The sequence below is a fragment of the Aythya ferina genome (genome assembly GCF_964211825.1).
Source record: "Aythya ferina genome assembly, chromosome: Z".
Classification (NCBI taxonomy): domain Eukaryota; kingdom Metazoa; phylum Chordata; class Aves; order Anseriformes; family Anatidae; genus Aythya; species Aythya ferina.
In genome coordinates, this window is record NC_140299.1 from 27,410,029 (window position 1) to 27,427,043 (window position 17,015).

A 17,015-nucleotide genomic window follows, 5' to 3' on the forward strand; every position below is an offset into this window, starting at 1 on the left:
CAGGATACCATTAACCTTCTTTGAGCAAGGGCACATTGCTGGCTTATTTCAGGGTAAAAGCTACCACTCTTGTTCATAAATACTAGCTGTAACAAGTTAATTCTTGATTTTTTTTTTCTGACGTACTTATGTTACTTAAAAGAGATTAATATAGTATTCAAGTGAAAAAAATGAACCCATTTAATTTGACCCAGTTGAAAGATAAAAAGCTTTATAAGTTTCACGGCAGTTAGAAGAAAAAAGCAGAAGCATTCTCCTGAAAGAACTCAGAAATTATCAGCAAATGATTTCTTGACCCTCTCATTGCTGTAGTCATTTCAGAATGAATGAGGCATGCAAGATAGTTTTTTCAAATGATCCTGAACAAGCAAATGGCACAGAGATTCCATGCATCAACAATTTTCATGCTTGTCTGTTGGGTTAATAGATCAACCTCTTCTTTTATGCATCTTCCAAATCTACAGTCTATGATTTTGCATATCAAAGTGTTCCTTTTGTCATGTTGACTATTATGAAAAAATTAATGTAGTGGTTAGAACTTAATATACTGTGTTTTGTTTTCTTTTTTTTTTTTTTTTTTTTCAAATTAGACTATTTTAAACAAATCTACAAGGCATCAACCTTGCTGCTCATTTAAATAATATTTTTAATATAGATCTGTAGTATAAGATATAAACCTACCTTATTTTTGGACTGCTGTGCTTGAAGAACTGCAAGAATTTAGGGATCATGATATTGAGTGGTCGGTCCAATACATCACTATCTAATATTTCAGCAGAATCTTCACATATCTTCTGAAGAGCACCAAATGCACCCTGTTTAAAACACAAACAAACCATACAACTGCTCTTTCACATTCTGAAGAAAGCTACATGTCAGGACAGGCAATTTCAGCACAATACCACAATAAATGTAGTAAGTTAAATGCGTAGTAAAATTGAAACATCCTTGAAGGCTTTCATCCTGTAATACTTTCATATGTAAGCTCTCAAGCTGGGCAAATAGCTGACAAGTGCTTATTTTAATTTTAGTATGCAATATTAATTTATTTAATTTTATTTTAGAAAATGCTTAAAAGCTGTTTCTTATTTGAAAAACAACCTGGTGCAGGAGTATCTAATTTTGTTTATATATGATTTTATTACAGGGTAAGACAGAACTGTAGATATGATGGTCTATTTGAGTCTCACTTTTAAGTGCTTTTTTCTGTTTGTTGGGAAAACAGCACTAAAACATTATGTAACAGCATGATACCTTGGACCATCGTTCTATCTCTAAGGATTATTTTATACAAAATGCTGCACATACTTATGGAGACAGTATCAAATAACTGAAGTTGTGATCACAGAATTTTATTTTTTATTCTTAAATCAGACAAGACTTTTTTCTTCCTTGGTTTATAACACTTAATTATTTTTCTTTGCATACACTGAAGAAAGAGTTCACTTCACAATAGCCTGACACAGCAATGACAGATCACATTTCTGGATGAAGTCGTATGAAAAATGAACAACTAAAGCATTTAAGTAAGAAGATTCAAGGTCAACTTGATAATGCCTAAATGATTAGGCACCACAGAGCGGTAACTTAAGGACACTTTCCACCTGAGATGCTACAACTATCCATCTGCAGCCTTATTCTGCTTTTATGTAAAGAAAACATTCATTTGAATGAACATTGAGAACAAAGAATGAAGGTAGAAAAAGAAGTACCAAATTTGAGCCACTGCTATCTGAAGAGATTTTATATGTATGTACATACAAACAGAAAATACTATACATATAAGCAGTATCTATGAAGAGACAAAAATAATCAATTTCAGATAATCTATTTCAAAATAAGTCTCCTTACCTCACAAGTATTGTAATCCTCAGAATCCAACAAGCTGCAAAGCTTTGGTAAGAGTTCAGGCCAATTCTGCAATTCCCCTTTTGAGGCAATGGTTGTTATCAGAATGCCTAAGTGAATCAGAGGAATGAAGGAAATGAGATTTCGTTTTCACACATTTCATACTTTTCTCCTCTCTCCCTGTCAACCATCCCCCGTCTTCTCAAAGAACAAAGGAATTAAGAAATGGCAAACATAGAGACAGGAAATACATTTAATTATGAATGGTATTTGGAGGGCTTCGAAATGCAAACATTGGTTGTTTCTTCCTCCTACCATGAAGGGCTCAGACTTGAGAACTAAGGCAGAGAGTAATTCCAGTTAAGGAAATAATCACGTCCAAACACTAAGACAGGTTTGACTGCAAAATTACAAAGCACTGTAAAAATCCTGACCTCCAGTAAACAGAGAATCCACTTTAAATTGCCTCTTATGATACAAAAGCATGAACAAAGGAAGTGCTTTATAATGGTTGTCATTATTCAGTAAACTCACAACCTAGTAGTCAAGTTGTGAACACACAACTTAACCATGTTTATATAACCATTCTGGAAACATGTTAAGAGCGAAAAACCTATTAAGAGCTTTCATACTATGGCAGGTCATCCAGTGACCATCTGTGGAGATTGGCTGATTCAGGTCCAGCAAACAGATAGCACAGGCCAATGAGTCACTAATTCCATTTCCAGTATACACAGAAATTCCAAGAAAAACAAATCAGAGGACCAGAACAGGGAAGGCTGCTGTCCTGCTTTCAGTTGGGACATAGTTAATTTTCCTCCTAGTAGCTGGTAGGGTGCTATGTTTTGGCTTAGGATGAGAAGAGTGCTGATAACACGCTGATGGTTTAATTGTTGCAGAGCAGTGCTTACACCAAACCAAGGACGTTTCAGCTTCTCGCTCTGTCCTGCCAGCGGGCAGGCTGTGGTGCAGCAGGAGCTGGGAGGGGACAGACCTGGGACAGCTGACCCCAACTGCCCAAAGGGGCATCCTGTACCGTATGGGGTCATGCTGAGCAATAGATAGGGATGGCCAGCGGGGTGGGGGGCCGGCTGCTCGGGGTTAGGCTGGGCATCGGTCAGTGGGTGGTGAGCAATTGCACTGTGCATCACTTGTTTCGTACACATTATCATTAGTAGTAGTATTATCATCATTACTGTTATCATAATTATTATTCTCCTGTCTTAATAAACTGTCTCTATCTCAACTCACAGGCTTTACTTTCCCGTTTCTCTCCCCCATCCCAGAGAGGGAGGAAGGAGGGTGAGCAAACGGCTGTCTGGTGGTTAGCTGCCGGCCGGGTTGAACCACAACAGCTGCTTAAGAACTATTACTGACTTTATACAAGTCAAAATTTAAAAGTTTGCATAATTCACTACTAATACTGGTAGTTACGCCTCATCCCATCACTGGGGACCACTGGAAACAACCTGGCTCTGCCTTCCTTGCACACTTCTTGCAGATGCTTACAGACATGGAGATCCCTGGAGCCTTCTCTTCCTAGGCTGACCAGTCAGTCCCAGCTCTCTCAGCCTTTCCTCAGAGGAGGGGTGCTCCAGTCCCTTCACTATCTTTGTGGCCCTTTGCTGGACTCTCCAGCATGCTAATCCCTCTCCTGGACCTGAGGAATCCAGTACTTGAGGTGTGGCCTCACCAGTGCTGAACAGAGGGAAAAGCTCACCTCCCTTGACCTGCTGGCAATACGCTGGGTAATGCAGCTCAGGATACCATTAGTCTTTGCAGCAAGGGCACACTGCTGGCTTGTGCAATTAAGCCGAACTTCACAAAGTAGTTTCTGACTTTTGACAGGTTTGAGTAAGACCTGAGAGTTAAAGCGGGCCTCTCCTTCTGACCAACATTCTAAGCTCCGAGTTTATCAATTGAAACTGAAAATCTTCAAAAGATGGTCTTTGATGTGTAATGGAACTTCAAATCACCATTATGAATCTGTTGCTATTTCACTTGACAATGTGAAATATAACATTAGCATCAGCTTGGTGCTCTATTAGCCCAACACATGAGAAAGTCCAGAGGGATGTCAGAATTTGTTAAAATAGAAGTGCAGTTGTCATGACAGCATCATTTTCTCATTATTTCAATTATACACAACCCTAATTTATTGCACCATCACTACCATAAAAAATTTGAGAATGAAGAAAAAGCAGCTATGCTTCACTACTTTCATGCCAATAACAGAACAGGGGAAGACTTTTTTTTTTTTCTTCCAGGTGGTGTTTTGCCTCTGTATTTCCTAAAAATCTGATTTCTGAACTCCTTAATTCTAAAACGCCAAACTTCATGACAAAACTGCCCCACACAGAATAATCATTAACTTTCCTTTCCTTTCTACAGTGAAGCTCTTCCATCCTGCCACTACTCTTAGTCAAACCATTTTACTTGCTTGCTTTTTGCTTTTAAGCAGGACCTGACCAAGGTACAGTCCTGACCAAACCAGAATTCCTGGGAAGTTCTAATAGTCAAACACCTTCTAAATAGATGCATTTATTTACTGGTTAACTTGGTGGGTCCTCAACACATGCAGCAGTCCTTTTTAAATTTGAATCCACATTTTAACATTGTCTTTAGGGTTTTTAAGATCTGTACTAAACTAAACATAGAAGTTTTGCACAGTTACTCATGTTGGGGTTAAAAAAAGCATAACACTAAGTGAGGAAAAAATAACACATTTACTATTCAATCTTAAGTCGCTGACTCTATTGCTGTATTCATTCTCTTCTGTGAGATGACTTCTGACAAGAGAATTTATCAGCTTGCCTCCATCTTGATCAAAAGGTATTAGCTTTTGTCTGGTTAGCGCCAGATACCAGAGACCACAAAGGAGCAAAGGCTGCATTACTTCTCTGGCGGTATTTTGATGCTGCTGTATTTGCTTGTTTTCCTCTCAGAATTACAGAGATCTTAATTATGGTTGTCCCATTAAATTGATTGTGCTTGAACAGCAAAGAACTACTCATCTCAAAGAGCAGCTCTGACTTGTAAATCATAGAATCATAGAATCATAGAATATCCTGAGTTGGAAGGGACCCTTAAGGATCATCAAGTCCAACTCTCGACACCGCACAGGTCTACCCATGTGCCTAAGTTCACAGTCCAATCTCTTCTTAAATTCAGACAGGCTCGGTGCAGTGACCACTTCCCTGGGGAGCCTGTTCCAGTGTGCAACCACCCTCTCTGTGAAGAACCCCCTCCTGACGTCCAGCCTAAATTTCCCCTGCCTCAGCTTAACCCCGTTCCCGCGGGTCCTGTCACTTGTGTTAATGGAGAAAAGGTCTCCTGCCTCTCGACACCCCCTTACGAGGAAGTTGTAGACTGTGATGAGGTCTCCCCTCAGCCTCCTCTTCTCCAGGCTGAAAAGGCCCAGTGACCTCAGCCGTTCTTCGTACGTCTTCCCCTCCAGGCCTTTCACCATCTTCGTAGCCCTCCTCTGGACACTTTCCAACAGTTTCATGTCCTTTTTATACTGTGGTGCCCAGAACTGCACACAGTGCTCGAGGTGAGGCCGCACCAGCGCAGAGTAGAGCGGGACAATCACCTCCCTTGACCTACTAGCGATGCCGTTCTTGATGCACCCCAGGATACGATTGGCCCTCCTGGCTGCCAGGGCACACTGCTGGCTCATATTCAACTTGCTGTCTACCACGACCCCCAGATCCCTCTCTTCTAGGCTGCTCTCCAGCGTCTCATCGCCCAGTCTGTACATGCAGCCAGGGTTTCCCCGTCCCAGGTGCAGGACCCGGCACTTGCTCTTATTGAACTTCATGCGGTTGGTGATCGCCCAGCTCTCCAACCTGTCCAGATCCCTCTGCAAGGCCTTTACGCCCTCATTCGAGTCCACAACTCCTCCAAGTTTGGTGTCATCAGCAAACTTGCTCAAAATACCCTCTATTCCTACATCCAGATCATTTATAAAAATATTGAAAAGTACCGGCCCTAAAATGGAGCCTTGAGGGACCCCACTGGTGACCGCCCGCCAGCCTGACGCAGCTCCATTTACCATAACCCTTTGGGCCAGCTCATATACTAATGCCAGCTCATATACTAATAAGCTGTGTAGGTAGGTAGTAACACATTTACACCTTGCTGATATCAAGTCACTGGTGGGTATTGGACCAAGCTCACTATTAAGACAGAAGTCTTTGATGACTTCACACAGGAAGGTGCAAAGCATGTGCTAAATAGGAATCCTTATGTACGTATGCTCACAGTTGATCACTTGGTATGCATCTTCAGAGTTTGTATGTGACTGAATAATCCTGCAATCACTTACAACTCAATAGTAATTTAACTATTAATCCACACACTACTTTTACTAGCAGAAATCAAAGAACTGATTGAAAGCATATAAACGACCCCTACAGAAAAGCAACCACCACCAAACCATGAAACAGCCCTAAGACAGCACTCCAAATGGAGCTGGAATATCTCCTTTAGACAGTTCCATTGTAGGCCACTGACAAGTCCTATGAACAAATAGTAAGCACAATTTCTAGCCTGAAAGTTTCTACTGTTGTTAAGGAAACGGGACATTAATAAAAATCAGCCTCAAAAGTGATGAGACCGAAAAAAAACAAACAAACGAACAAACAAACAAAAATACAAAGAGAGTAAAACCTAAGAGTAAATAATATAGTGTATAGTGGTCTGGGGAAGCAATCCTATAGAGAAGATAAAAACAAAACCAAGTGACTCTAATGGAGCAGTAACTGTTAGATTATTTTATATGCTTGCTGAGCCAACAGGAATCAGTTGATATGAGCTGAATTTCTTCTGAATTGGCACATAGCTCTCTTTCTTCCTTTTATAATCAACTATATCATTAATGCGTTTTTACCTTTTTTCTATTTTTTTGGAGTGGACAAGGAGAATTACTGCAGTGACTGTAGTAATTAAGGGAAATTATATTCTCAAAGAGCAGGCAGAAAAAAACCTCTGCTTATAAAAATAACAATAATGCACACTTGCAACATTTTATGGAAGAGGTGCACTAAAACATAGTTAGGAAATCAGAACTTCATGTGGCAAAGAAAAATAATAAAAACACTTACAGCTGATGTTCTAATCACCACAAATTATCTACTGTTTTTTAGAAGAGGTGTTTAACAGCAGAAGCTCACTATGTGAATGTATGTCACGCATGGTACAGTAATTATGATTCCCTGAATGTACGTGCATACATGGGTGGAGAGGGAAGGAAAGAAAGCAGCTACAAAAGTATTAAATTGAAACAAATGGAGTGCTGAAATAGTTCTGAAGTCAGACCTTTGTTCCTATTTTCAGGTAAAAAAGAACAGCAACAAGCTGAATTTTTATAGATTCAAGTAAACTTATTTTAGTTATATTTTAAGAGCTGTGAACTGAATTCCTAAATCAACTAAGAAAACAGAAAGCAAAAATAAGTCCAACTTGCACATATTCATGTATTCATACTGAACATGACTATCCGCATTGAAACATTCTGAAGTTGCAACAATTATGAGAAGCAGACAGTTTCAGGAGTTTACTAACTCTAGCCTCCTAGTGAGGCTCCAACCCGTATACTCCGCATCCTGAAAATGTTACCAATATCAGTAAGACCAAACTCACCTACAGTAGCTCTGATCAAGGGAGAGGAATCACCAATGTTGTTCAGACATTCACTTTTAATGAAGTCAGTTACCCCATTTGGGAAGTTGTGAAAGTGTGCTTTTACATTATTCTTCAAGATAAGACCACTCAAAGAACGTGTTGGTTCATCTGCAACAGAAAATAAGTTACATTCAACCTTCAATCAGCTCTTAGGATAAGGCAGATTTCCAAACAATGCAACAAGAACAAAGCTTATAGTGAGATATTAATCTTATCTCTTCCTCAAATGACACCCACCAATTTATGTAGCAAAGCTTTCTAGTTTCAGAATTCAGTATTTCCATTTATTCAAAATTAGACTATTAGCATTGCCTATTCAACATTTTGAGATAGTTTTATAGAGATATAGGCAGGGAATAGAACTGAATTACAGAGTAAGAGAAAAACCTCTACTCCCTGAGAAATAGCATTTTATTTTTCTACAGAATATTGAACTCCCTTCAGATACCAGCTGTTCTATTAAATTAATAGCTAAGAGGGGGAAAAAAAAAAAAAAAAAAAAAAAAGGGCTTTAACCACTGGTAACAGGTGTTATATAGTGAAAACCGTAAGAAAACAAGCTACCAGAATGGACCTAAACAGAGTAAAAATTCAAGATAAGGCCACCTTGAGTTTCAGTTCAAGTTTGCTGAGCTATTTTTTCCTGTGTATTCCTCTAAATTACTGCAACAGGAAGAACGGAAAAAGAACAGCTGAGACCTTTCAGTTATATTGGAGTAGGCTTGTGCTTGGTTCTTCATGAGAATGAGTACCTTAGTGTTACTTCTAAAACACGCTGAAAGTGAGATCTGGATGTTCTATATAGGAAGTTTATACTGTAAGAACCTTTACATTTGCAGTAACTCTAGAGAGCATGTAAAGGTAATTTTAATTAGTATTTTAGTCACATTTGAATTTCTTGTGCTGTTGTTCATAGCCCTGACCTGGGCAAGAAATAAGGATATTCAAATTTCCTTTGCAACAAGAATTACAGTTTTCACACAGACCTATTGTAGGTTTTCAAGAGGATTAATATCCAAATAGAATAAAGATAAGTAAAGTAAGATATGCACCTTTCAAAGATAAAGTAGCTTAACATTAAAGCTACTGCATCATAACATAGTACTCTCAGTACATCCCAATGTCTTCAACATCTGGCAGTCAGACACTTTCGTTATGATCATGGCTAATTAAAACAGAAGCAGCCCTTCTCAGGACAGGGTTTTTTGCTTTGTTGATTAGAAATTAAAGTTCATTTTAATCAACCTATCTTATTTGAGCTCCAAAACCAGAAAGCCATCAGGCAGTCTTTAATCTAGTTTCTATGTTCATATTTCATTTTTCCTGAAGAAGCATTATTTGTCATGCTCCATAACTATAAATGTATTGATTCAAAAACATAGCTTTTGTATAGAACTCATTTTTATAAACCAGAAAGCCACACTCTAAATAAGTATTTGAGACAATTATGCAACTTTACCTACGCCATAGATTTTAAGTACCATCAAACTTTAACCAGTGGAAAAAAACAAAACAAAACACAAACAAACAAACAAACAAAACAACAACAACAAGCAAACAAACAAAAAAAACACATTGTTTCATTTGTATAGTGCAGCAGCATTTCAAGGGCCAACAAGTTTTCTGGGAGAATGAAAAAGGAGGGGCAAAAAGTGTTTGCTATTTTAAATAGAGAATAGATGCATGGAGCAGCTTTTCACAACCACAGAGCTTGGTTATGACTTGTGACAAACCATATAACTACTACTTGGCAAGTCAAATCAAATCCATCAAATTCCATCTTTTTTTTTTTTCCCAAAAATTTGAAGATATCATCAACAAAATTCTGGTGGAGAGTGACCTACAGAAAGAGGTTCCCATTTGAATGTACTATCAGCTACAGTTTTGACTGAAATACTTACTGAATTAAAGTAAAATCTCTACATCTACTATTAAACCAATTTTATCTGCCAAACTCTGACTGTTTTACATAACTGCAATCCATTGACAGCACATCTTCAAGAAATCCAGTGCTCTGTAAGCAATTAAGATTGTGCCTATGTATTTGGCCAGGATAGAAGCCAGGAAAGTCCTTCTTTAATTCCTATGTGATTTAAAGTCCTTGAAAGCCACAACTTACACATCATCTTAGTGACCAGTTAGATACAATACAATAACTGCTCATTCTTCATCTGTCAGCAGTATCTTCTTAGGGGTGCAGGAGGTCAGAGTTACATCCAAGGTCTCATTAGACATGATATGTTAGCTGCTATTAGTATAAACTAATATTAGCCAGAAAATACTAAACACTACTTTAAGGAAAACAGTTGTCCTTTAGAATGCCTTGACATGATTGCAAAAGTGACAAAACAACAGCTTCAATTTAACCAAGCAAAGATACAGGTACTAAGAAATTTCTCAGATTAGCCAGCTGGTTTAAATAAATATCAAGGCTGTCTTTAAGAAAAATGCTGCTGTAGTACTGCCTTATGGAGCATCCTATGGAGTGCAGCAGTATCAAGTATCTCAGATCCATTCTTCTAGCCAAGATAAAGATAGCCAATAGAAAGACTCTTTTTCATAGTAAACATTTATCACAGAATTGCAAAGATTCCAAGGGATTCATACCATAAGTCACATCTCTGTCAAATGGCAAAGAACTAGAAGCAAAAAAAGGAGAAAGATTAAAGACAAAAAACAAAGCCAATTATCACCATGCTGAGAGGTGGCAAACAGATCACAAAGGTGGGCCAAAGAGACTGCTAAACAGACCCTGACTATTTAAGCTACAGAAGCAACATAGAATCTGATAATCAGGCATTTTAAAAACCACACCACAGTCAGAATCTCAGTTAGAGAAAAAAAAAAGTCTGATACTGCATGAAGATATTTATGGAATTCAGGGCATTCAACAACTTAACAGCTACACCGTCAGAAAACAGTAATATAGGTCTCAATGGAGTTTTTGCTGTAATGCCAAGATTACAAGCAGATGGCCTAAGAGCTGAGTAAGACACTCTTTGGTCTTCATAGATTTTGTACTAAGTTCTGTCAGCCATATGCTTCAGCCATCAAAAGAGATCGCAGTCTTGCCTTCTATCTCAGTCAGCCCTAAGTACAGAGTGGACAAGAACATACAATACAAAAAACAGGGAAGTGAAGCAGACCTCTAACATTTGATGTCATCTTCACTGCCAAATTAATCAGCAGAAGATTCCCCACTCACCTTACCTCACTTCACATTAAAGCTATTCAAATATTATGTGGTTTTGAGTAAGTTTTCAACTCCCTTGCAAGGCTGTAATACTAGTTTAATGCTTTAATGGCTCAGAGTAAGTACTTAAAAAATAGTACTTAAAAGCACTGCTGTACTTAAAGAATGAGGTTGTGCCCTTCAAATAAACACATTTCCTCTAATCAGAGCTTGTATGATATTGGGTATATATGGGAAAGCAGTGCGTCTTCTGTAGTTCATCTGGAAGTCCAAGCGAGCTAAGAAAAAGGCTACCATACAGAAAAATGAATGAAATATGCGACCACGTAAAGTGATTTATAGACTCTTACTCTGACCAGTAAAATATTGATAGAAGTAGACATGGGTGCCATGATGTCAGTGTAGTGTTCTACCTTAGTGGACAAGATGTCACGCAGATACATATTAAAGAGTGTTATTATTCTTTATAAAATTATTCTTCATAGAGTTACAGATGAAAAAAGGTTTCTCCTGCTCATGAGGCTAGGTGTTGGTGTCTGACCTAGGCTGTGATGGCTCCTAGGAAGCAACACCATCGCCTCTTTGTAGAGTGTCAGAAAGCAGACTTGCTGTGAAATGTTATGATGACATTGGAACAGTTTCAGTGGGTTATCTTGCAGTGCTGAGGCAGGTGCAACTGATTAACTCACCACTCTTTGTGAAGCCAAATCTAGCCCTATAAAAGGAATGCCAGTTATCAATTCCCACACTGTTCACGCGCAAGTAACAATCCCATCCCTTTAACGCTAATTGGAGAGGAACACAGAAAAAAATGCCAGCAATAATAGTACACACTGTATTTTTCCTACCCTCAGAGCTGAATATCTTTCCTGCAAGCAATCTGAAAAGCCATGTAAAAGTACATCTTGATCCCACAGTCAAGATGTCTGATGGTAATAAAAACTGACTTCAATAACTGGCCAAGAATTACTCCTGCTTTTGCAAAGCATTCTGAAATCCTTTCTCCTCCTTTTAAATGGCAATTCTTACACTTCAGAACCCAATGAAGGTTTGACTCAGCTGTGCCTTCTGCTTTCGCAAGTTATTCAGGTACAAGAGTGTCATGACGGAGTCGTAAGTACCAATAATGACTGCAGTCTGCATTCAGCTCAGTACAGGCAGCTTATGACAGCTTAGCCCTATAGCACCTGACTGAGCAATGCTATTCCTTCTTAGTGAAATTGGTTGCTTCATCTGAAACAGCACACATCGACCATTCAAGCAGGTATAGATTCAACAGAGCATATTTTTATTTCAGTATCTCCAAGGAAAAAGCATTCACCTAACTCCAGGTGATCAGAAGGATGTTCTCTTAACCAGAGGATCTACTACTGCACGGGCAATTCTGACTGGGAAGCTGTAAGACTCAGAGAATTTTTAAGCATTCCACAACGGTCGAGAGCAATCTCAACATGAGCCAGCAGTGTGCCACAGAAGTTGAGAGGGCAAACTCCATTTTAGGTGCATTAAACATAGCATAGCCAGCCAGTCAAGACAGGCAAATTCTCCTACTATATTTAGCATTGGTGTGGTCTCACCTTAAATGCTGTGTGCAGTTCTAGGTTCAAGAATAAGGAAAGAATGTTAAGATACCTGAATGTGTCCAGAGGAGGGCAACAAAAACGGTAAAAGCTGGAAGATGGTAATGGCTAGAAGGCATATCTCATGGCACATGGGTTGTCTAGTTTGGAGAAAAGGAGGCTGAGAGGTAACCTCACTATTTTCTGCAGCTTCCTGAGGAGGGGAAGTGCGGAGGGAGGTGTTAGCCTCTGCTCCCTGGTCACCAGTGACAGGACTTGTGGGAACAGCACAAACCCAGGGGAGGGTCAGACTGGACATGAGGAAAAATTTCTTTACTGTGAGGGTGGTCAAGCCCTGGAACAGGCTTCTTAGAGAGGTGGTTGATGCTCCATGCCTGTCAGCATTCAAGAGGCATTTGGATAACGCCCTCAGCAACATGCTTTAACTTTTGGTTAGCCCTAAAGTGGTCAGGCAGTTAGGCTAGATGATCTTTGTAGGTCCCTTCCAACTGAACTGCTCTAAATGACTCGATGATCCTTGTGGGTCCCTTCCAACTCGGGATATTCTGATTCTAAATGGTAGACACTCCAAGCTCTTCCTCATTTTCCTCCCTCCACAAGGAAAGGTGACTGTGGAAGTCTGAAGTACAATCTGGAGAATAAGGAGGCTGAATATAGATTTCAAATGACTTGGAAGAAGAGAATCTGCACAACCACATATTGATGCTTCTTAGATAGCGTCTCATTTTAATTAGTATTCCAAATAGCAGATCAGTCACTTTGCTCATAGTAAGAACTCTTGTGAAGGTAAAACAAAAAAGTTAATTTTCTCAAGTAATAACAGTAACAAAAGAAACTATATAATGGAGTACTGAATTAAAAGCATGTATCTGCTCCCTAATTTCTTACTGCAGGTTGATGCACATCTATTTAGGAAGAACACTCCCACTAGTGCAAAAACCCTATGCTGCCATTTAGCAGAATGTAACCTAAAATAGAAAACTGAAAATATGAGTTCAAGTGTACAGAAAAGTCAAACAGAAGAGGAAAAAATATGCCAAGTGCAGGTTCAAGAAATAAAAATGACAGAAGATTGCCTTAATGAACTAGTTACTAATTACAGGGGAAGAAGACTTCCTGGCAAGGAAGTCTCAGGGAAACAAAGTAGTTTGTTTATATAACAGAACCCTGTATGTGCCTGCAAACACAATTTTTTGTTAAGCTATACCTACAGAATTCAGACAGCAAAAGTGGCCAAAACTTCCAATACACGGCATGGCATACTATACACCAGTGTTGGTGAGTATCTTTTATTTTGTACTTCCCAATATTCACTTCACAGTCTGAACAGTATTCTGAATTACCCAAATTGATAACAAGGCCTTATTTCATTCATCCAATTAATCCTTGTGTTCCAACAGCTATTCATATAATAGATGTCATGTTCACCTTCAATACATTCAGAGAGTGAATAAACTTCAATTCATCTCACCAAGCAATTTCTTCAGAGAGATTAATTACTCTAATTCCTAATTCATTCATTGCCAAAGACTGGCTAGGTCACTTCCATCACAAAGCTCATCACTTCTTTTTTCCAATGCACTTGAATTAATGCTAAGGTACAGACAAACAGAAGAGACAGAGGATTGTAATCTTTTTTTCTCCAACTGCAACAATATCCTGTATTTGTTACAGAGTTTGGGATATTGTAGCAAATCTTATTCTCCTTACACTTAATTTCCGTTTGGCATTAATGATTCTTCTGTTCTTTGGTAGAATTCTAGCACCAATTCAATTGCTGGATCAGGAGGTGATGCATAAAATGGTAATAAAGAGCTGAGACAACCAGTTTCTGGGGATACAATAGAGAAGCTGAAAAGAGCAGTGAAACCAGAGAATTAGTTCTTTAAAACTTTTGTGGTTTTGTAAGCCTATAGAGATGCACAAATTTTTGCACTGTTTGACCTGTGGCCATTATTAGTTAGAATGAATAAAACTTGTACGACTAACCAATAAATTAATTTTTGGTCAGCAGTTCAACACTCTTCCCATGTTCTTAACAGCTCAGCTTTATTTACAACACTATCTTCAGAAGCATGGCTGTTGCCACTTAAGCAATAAATATGCAACACTCAGCATCAGCAGAACACTTCCAGCCTTGTTTTGGTATCTTACAGGCATTCCTATACTTAGGCAATTGTGTCAATTTTTTTTTCCATGACTCACATGAGTCAACTGAGCACCGATTAATTTCAGACCAGTCACTGCATTTCAAGGTTGTTAACATACTCAAATACATTGAATGTTTTGAAACATCTCCAGTCTTGTTTCTGACTGGATAGTGTACCTTAATCTTAAAGTATTATACTTAAGGTTACTTAAAATCCCAGGGGAGGAAAAAATATATATATATATTTTTTTCCTGCTGTAAAGCTCATAAAGGTATTTCTGTAGCTGTCACTCTGAAGACAACATTTATCTTGTCTCATGACACTGCTCTGTCAGGATCTTTATTTTTCGGTTTTAGCTCTTATGAGACAGCCTATTTCTCAAAAATGGATCAGAAATCTTCAGGAACAAGAGTGACACTTGCGATGATTTTATCACATTTTGCATTTGCACATATTAAATCCACACCAGTAGTTAAAACACACAGCATGAGCTTATTTCTAAAAAAGCCTCAACAGCTTTGAGAGCAAAATGAGCACACTGAACAGTTTTCCTTTTAAATAGAAGTTACACCATAACAGTTAAAGTTGCCAATACTACAGGAGTAAGAGGGCAAAACATAAGCCATGCTTATAGTCACTGTATCACCATCTACAAGTGAATAACACTACTCTCATCTCAGTCACTTTTTATTTTTTTTAAGCAATCCACACATGTATATTCTAACAAAGAGAAGATGAAAACCACAGCAAAAGACACGCTAGTCTCAAGCACCTCAGAACTGCACTGAAGCAAACTCTACTACTTGGTGGACAGAAGTACACTGAGAAATCACACCAGCAATGTCTTCCCTCTTCTCTAGGGAAACACCACACAGGGACAGTGGGTACTGGCTTTTTAAGTACACTTCAATATGAGAAGCAACAAAGCAAATGTCACTGGGTAAGAAAGTACGACTCAAGAAAAGTAGACAAATATATGCCCCTTGTTGTAGCAGACTACATTTAGCTTTTGAGATATATACTAAGGTAAGACTTCAAAGAGATGGCTGAATACCTCCCACTTACCCCAGAAATAAAGCCACACTTTCTTTGGAGCCAGAACAGACCATACACTAAAGACCACCTAAACTTCAGAAAAAAAGTTTGATAGCCTTAATAATCAAGGGCAAGTCTGAGAACTTCTGTCCTTTCCTTTCAGAACGCTATTCAGAGAAAACAGAAATTCTAAGATTTCTGCCCCAAAATGACTTTGCTTGCAGTGAACAGAGCTTTTGAAGAGCCTACACCAATGTAAGCAGATCAGGGTACTGGGTTAGAAAACAGGTACTTGCACTCAATAGACTTGTTACTGTAGCTGCTCTTTCTCAATATTTTCCTTCTATGGGTTTTAGGAGTAAGGTAAGAGATAATAATAGAGATCCCACACTCTGATTCTGGATGCTCACGATAAGGATTTCTGAGAAAGCATTCCTGAACCATAACACAATCCACTGGTAACTTCAAAGTTTCTTTCAAGACTCTTAAAAGAAAAAAATATTTAGATTCGTCATTTCTCACCTATGGTATGTATGCCATGAAACTGCTTAGGAGAAACATTTTACTGAAGTCTGTATTACAATACCCCTGTGGGGGCACAGAAAGGAGGAGTTAGCTGCCATACAGGTGAAAAAGCATGCAGTTTTCAGTGCTCTGATCTGACAAAATTAATCATCTCATGAGTTGGTTGACCTTAATAAATGTATGCACCTCAATTACTTTTTGCATTGATTCTAATACCGAGGTGTTTTTTTGTTTTTTGTTTTTAATTCTCAATACATCAGAATTTAAGGGGAAAATATTTCAGTTGTTTCACTAGGACACTATACATTCTGTGCAGCACTTTAAATTCTAAGTAAGGGTATATTAATCTGAGTTTAATTCTTAATTTTAATCCCATCAGATATCAGATTCACTCTTTGACAGCTATTTTAGTATATTTAAGTGACATCATGATGGATGACGGGTTTTGTGAGTGATTTTTTGGGGGTGGAGGTGTTGTTTTAATTTAAAAAACACCTTTTTCTGGTTTAATCCTGCTCATCAAAAATACGTTCCTGAAACTGAAAGCTAGTTAATCAATACATGAGCTCACAAGATCCTTTTTTTGCTCAGCTTCAAAGATCTTTCAACACCAACTTGCCAAGTCAATCTGTAATGGAATGAAAACTACTGGCCAGACCATATTTAATTTCCAGCACTTATCAGAAAATATTCACTTTAAACCTACAGAACCACTCTGGATCCCAGTAACAGTTTAAGAAAAGCCATTTCAAATTTCACCTGCAGACCTAGGTGAATCATTCGTGTCATTATGAATAGAAAATAAGCTACCATGTGTGTCAGCTTCTATTGAAACAGAAACTTTGGCTGGGGAGGGAGGATGGATAGGAAAAATACTAACAAACCTTCCCACAGTAATGCTCCATGAGCAAGTAAGGCACTCTGAATAACAAAGTGACATATGAAAATAAGAGTGGTTGAGACACTGTTCTATTTTCAACTATTTATCCTGTTGTACCT

General features: G+C 38.4%; 1 protein-coding gene across 5 annotated transcripts in view; it reads right to left on the minus strand.

The window, feature by feature from the left end:
- Positions 1-17,015, minus strand: part of TNPO1 (transportin 1) — an 83,613-nt gene that overhangs the window by 35,685 nt on the left and 30,913 nt on the right. For all 5 annotated transcript variants that reach the window (XM_084505267.1, XM_084505269.1, XM_084505268.1 and 2 more), the window contains 3 exons: positions 7,492-7,641; positions 1,852-1,958; positions 682-815 (listed from right to left, as the gene is read on the minus strand). In XM_084505267.1, the coding sequence (XP_084361393.1) occupies positions 682-815; positions 1,852-1,958; positions 7,492-7,641 (391 nt within the window). The remainder of the gene's footprint in view (positions 1-681; positions 816-1,851; positions 1,959-7,491; positions 7,642-17,015) is intronic.